Raw genomic sequence first — 5452 nt, forward strand, 5'->3', positions numbered from 1 at the left:
TGAACCGAACGATGGGTGTTCATTGAACTTTTCGTTGCTGCCTTCGTCAGGTGCGGCTGGTGTGGTGCCTGCGTCAGCAGTAACGGCAGAAGATGGCCAGCATAGTATCGCTGTGGATGATATAACCCCAGATGAACAGAGTTATGCGCGCCTACCCGTTACGGATAACTCGGACACAAGCTGTGCTGTGGCCGGCCAACAGAGTGTGGAACAATGTCCACTGGTAGCGGAAACAAAGGCAAACGACGAACGTACACCACAAGCCGGTGGTTCGCAAAGTACGCTCACTTCGAATGCGCCCGTCGAAGGTGAAGAAGACACTTTGGAGGAGGACGAGAGTTTACAGCAGCTGCGTCAGTATATACACTATTGCTTGTACGTGTTCCACGGGTTGTACAATCCCGACAAAATTAGTGATTTCTCGAAAGATCGCCTGGAGTATCGCGTACGTACACTTATGCTCAATTTCAAATTTGCGGATGCGTTTGTATTGTGCCTGCAAAATTGCAACAGCGCAAATAAAGCATTGAAAGTTTTCGCATACTTCTCCAAGGACACGGGACTCGTGCCGCTGCGACGACAAGATGTGAAGTACTTAATTTACTATTTGATGAGACACTTTATGGCGCAAAAATTCGATATGCTTGAATGCGAACGTTTCTTTATGGGTGATCTTGAGTACTACTTGCTCGAATTATCGTATGTGCTGTTCTTTAACAACAACAATACCATGCTGGAGAGAAATTTAAATGAGAAATTCAAGAGCTATTTTGCGGACGAGGAAGCGCACCTAAATCAAAATCAAAACGATAATGAGCAGTCGCAACATAAATTGGAGGATACGGATGTGATATTCGATAGCCTAAGCGTTAAGTTCAAAACGATCGTTTGCCAGAGGCTGATGCAGCACTGCAACAATTAGTTGCTGGTGCTAAGCACCATTAGATTAACTTGTTTTTAATTTATTAATTCGTGATATGAGTTGTTTTTTAGTTCTTTCGGCGTTTTATATTGTATTTAAATTTACACCTAATTTATATATATTTGTGTTATAACGAGAAAATGTAATATACATATACATACATACATACATATTTATATTCATTTATACCTCATACATTATATGCGTTACTTATGTGTTTGAGTTGTATTTTTTTCTCTTTCCCTTGGTTTAATACTGACTTCGCCTAAAGTTAACGCGAAAAACGTACACAGTCCATAGATATGTTCTTTCGTCACTTTTCATCGGCCTTATATATCAAAATGATTAACGAACTCTCGTGTTCACTTATGGTGGGGGAAAAAAATCTTTTGAAATGTCTCTTCCATACTCCTCCGGAAAATGCTACTGAAAATATTGTAAATCTGCCTACGGAAAAAACTGATTGTTTCTAACTAAATACTGGAGTACGGGAAAAGGCATATAACGTTCCGGCGAGTTACTAACAAAAAGGCATTTTATGGTACAGTTACAGAAAAGAAATGGGATAGCGCTTGGATGCAAGGATTCAGTGCAACTATCCTTCTGTTTGTACAATAACAGATTTAATGTAGGTCCAGAGCCGGAATTACGACAAATTTAACCTAGGGAATTTTGGTTGCACATGCCATTTTCAGATAGTGGCACTCCACTACGAGTCATTTTAATAGCCCACTGCATACCAGCTGTTTTTTTGTTTTAATCTAGATAAAGATAAAGATCTAGATCGTTCCAGTACTATTGGCCCGACTGTCGAGGGAACGCAATGCCCAAGGTCGTGGTTCAGCCCCTCAAGTCGATTTAGAAATGAAGATCCATTGAGAGATCAACGCGAATCCGAATATATACCTGGGTCAGTCCGATTCCGTAGACCCGACTATCGTGGGAGCCAAACTGGTATCGCGATCAATTTTCATAAATGAAAATTTTGATTTAGCCCGGGATTACTTCAGTACGAGAGTTTAATTTCTAAAGTTGTCATTTTTATTTTTTCAATCTTCATTCACTTAAAATGAAAATATTAACTTTAATTTGCTTAGCCGCCAATACCAAGTCGATAGCAGTCAGTCAACGAAAACGACAACCACCTACATATTACGATTTTTAAAAGTTTACATATATTTTCTTTAAATTATTTTGACCACAAAAGAATCCAAAGATTGAGTAGATAAATGACCAATTAGTTTTTGAAACACATAGTTCAATACATACATATAAAATTACCACAAATAAAACGAAGATAAATACTCGATAAAGGCCTCTTAAAATTGTAAGTTATCATAGTTTTTAAATTCGCTTTTATTAGCGAATTGTCCTTTACACTTTGTACACTTAGCACAGTTTAAATTATATTTATGTGACAACCGAAAAACGTTATAAGGATAAAGTAATCATCTAAAATTTAGTATAAAAAATAATTATTGCTTTTGTGAGCTTTTCATAAATAAATAAGCTAAATAAAATTTTGTTGCTAATATTTTTGCAAACTGGAACTGCTTTAAACTTTTACTAATTCAATAATTTTGATAAATAGCTGAATATATAAAAAAATTAAATTTAAACAATAATACATAGGAAATCAGTAATTACATGCACACACGTAATCACATAAATGTGCTTATTTTGTACGTTTGTTAGCTTGTGATCTTAAAATTTGTTCAGTTATCTTACTCTTATAGTAAAAATAAACGCCTGCGATTGCAAAAACACTACATTATCTTAGCAAAGATATATCCATACATGCAATTATACAAGTATACATACCAGTGAACATTATAAATATATTAATTAATGTAATAGATTATGAATGACACAAAACAATTTTTTCCAAAATAAATATTAAAAAAGCATAATAATTGATACATTTTTAGTTCTACTTATGCTGATGAACTAAAATATTCGAACGAAATTCCCAACATCACAAAAAAAAAGATTAGAGGTTTTTTTGCCTTCCTTTTATTATCTCGGGATGTAACTATGTAATATTGATGCGCCTAAAAGATGCAGCGATTTTTATTCTTAAGTTACATACCTGATGACAGTACGAATGACAATTATAATAGGGAGGTTTTAGTTTTTTAAACTATAATTTTATTATTTTGCCAGATGCTTATTCCTGCATATATGTATTAACATATAAACATGAGTAACAAATGAAGTTACCGTAAATACTACGCGAAGTTGCTTACTTAAAAACAAATTATTTGTATACATATAACAAAGTTTTTCAAAAAATATTCGATAATGCGTCCTACACATCCAAAATATTGCTGCTTTCCCCAAGACCCATTACCCAGCTTATTTACAACTTCAACTTTATGTTTTCCGTAGTCCAACGCTTTGTTTGTAAACTTTTTAGCGCCTTTTCACAGTAAATTTGCTCTTCTGATCGCTGCGGTAATGTGTCCTTAAGTTGGGTTAACTGATTTACATCCTTCATGCCCGTCAGGGCATCAATTACCGCACGCACACACTTAACGCGCTGGGCAAGCTCTAATTTCTCTGTTGCGTTGCTCATTTTTGTTAAAAACATATACAATACGCTTGTGGGTGCTTGCAGTGAGTAAAGTCGTAAAATCGCCAGTTCCAATGAAAAACTTATATGAAATTGTTTTGTCTTCATAGGATTCCAAGCGGGAATACGTTCGAATACACTTTCCAGATCAGCGTAGGCTTGTGCATTGGCACGCTCATTCAAGGCAGTCCATTCCAATTGAGCCGGTGAAATTTGTAGATCCGCACTTAGCCGAAACGGTGATACGGTACGAGTCATATCCTGTTCTTTCCAGTTGTTGTGCTTGCGGCAACATTGGTAAAGTACTTCAATAGGCGTGGAGTGCATATCTACTAGATTATCAAGCACATTGCGTTCTTTCTCTACAAACTCCAACAATTTCAATGCTGCTTGAAATTGTTGTAAATATACACTGACCACATTCTTATCACCACTGTACTGGTCGAGTAGCTGTTGCAACTTCCTTTTTCGGTGCACCAGATCTTTGCAAGACATTGCCGCTTTGAATTGTAGGAGCGCCGCATCTTGGTGTTTGCCAAAGTGTTGTAAAACTTCTGCAGCTTCAGAACTTTGACGCTGCTGCAAGTAGCTTACATAGTATTGTAAAGCCTGCGGTCTTTGCTCGAGAATTTTGAGAAAGTTTAAACGATTTAACGTTTTTTTGAGGAATAATAGCACGCCAATGACCGCATCGCCACCTCCACACTTCAGCACTGCGTCGAGAAGTTGTTCTTTTTCGTGCAGCGATTTGAACACTTCCAACGGTGCATTCTTGCCAAGCAATAGTTTGTGTGCCGTTGCTTCGGCTGACGGATTGTAAAACGTAGTTTGAATTTGTCTACGTAGCAAACGTAACTCCTCTTCTGGCGCAACGCCTTTCGATACAATGCGGTCATCAAGGGTTTGCTCCTGCAGCAATTTCTTTAGTGTATCCTCTGATATCACAGACTTTATGGACAGGTTGAGAGCACTACCCGTGACACTGTTATCAAAGCTTGCCTCGGAGATAGTGTCGTAATCGTTGAGTATGTTGCTTACATTCATATTACTGCCAGAAGCAGATGCACATAATGAACTTTCATCGTCATCAAAGCTGAATCCTCTGCTAGCCGAACGATTCCAGTAACATTCGCTATCAAATTGGTCCATTTTTGCAAGAGTTGTCAGTTTTGTTTTTAAATAAGAAAAATCCTTTTTAAGATCAGCTGCAAGGCGCATCCATACAAGGCGGTGGCAACTGCATATAAGTAAAAGTCTCGTGTATTTTGTTATTGCTTTTTGGTACATCAGTATGTCAAATCGAAAGGAATAGGAGATAATTTTTTTAATTGATGCGCCTTGATCAGCTGTATTCTGACATTCAGTTGATTGTTTACGAATATATGAGTAAAAGGATAAAGAGATATCATCAGGGTTGCATTAGAGTTGAAAAAATATACGGGGTGTTCCAGAAGTGAATAGTGGGGCTTACGGCATCCAACCTCATTAGTATAAAAAATGATAAAAAATACGAAGGTAGAACCGCTGAGACAAATTTTTCAAATTCTTGACGTTTGCAAGCAATTTAATTTTAAACACAAACTCACACACACATTCTCATTTTCAATCTCAACAAACAACTTTGAACAATTCCTTTCTTTACTCTCAATTTTATATGATTTTAAAATGTTGGCAAACTTAAAAAAAAAATCATGGTGAAAATTTTCCAAAACGAATCCAGGCTTTGGAAAAAAGATATTGGCGAGTATAGAGGAGCTTTTTCAGATTCTAAACCTGAAGACCCCACCCTCCGGAGGCTTATAGTTTTTAAGTAATTTGCATTTAAAATTGCAAAAAATACCGAATTCAATATCACTTGTTATAATAAAAATTTTTTATAAAAAATTGGGCGATTTTTAAATAAGACTCTTAATTTTTTATCGAAGTATCGATTTAAAAATAAAAAGCGCCGCAGACGA

General features: G+C 36.4%; 1 protein-coding gene across 2 annotated transcripts in view; it reads right to left on the minus strand.

The window, feature by feature from the left end:
• Positions 1–4783, minus strand: part of Vps16B (Vacuolar protein sorting 16B) — a 5774-nt gene extending 991 nt beyond the window's left edge. Inside the window, exon 1 of one of the 2 annotated variants that reach the window (XM_017625639.1) lies at positions 4015–4783. In XM_017625639.1, coding sequence (XP_017481128.1) covers positions 4015–4781 — 767 coding nt within the window. In that variant the 5' untranslated portion in view covers positions 4782–4783. Of the gene's footprint in view, positions 1–3047 lie in introns of those variants that run through there. The other variant, XM_017625638.1, reaches the window with a different exon arrangement.
• Positions 4784–5452: the final 669 nt, after the last annotated feature.

Source organism: Rhagoletis zephyria, unplaced genomic scaffold (assembly GCF_001687245.7).
Source record: "Rhagoletis zephyria isolate East Lansing unplaced genomic scaffold, Rhagoletis_zephyria_1.1 Rzeph_scaffold_04148, whole genome shotgun sequence".
In the NCBI taxonomy this organism is placed as follows: Eukaryota; Metazoa; Arthropoda; class Insecta; order Diptera; family Tephritidae; genus Rhagoletis; species Rhagoletis zephyria.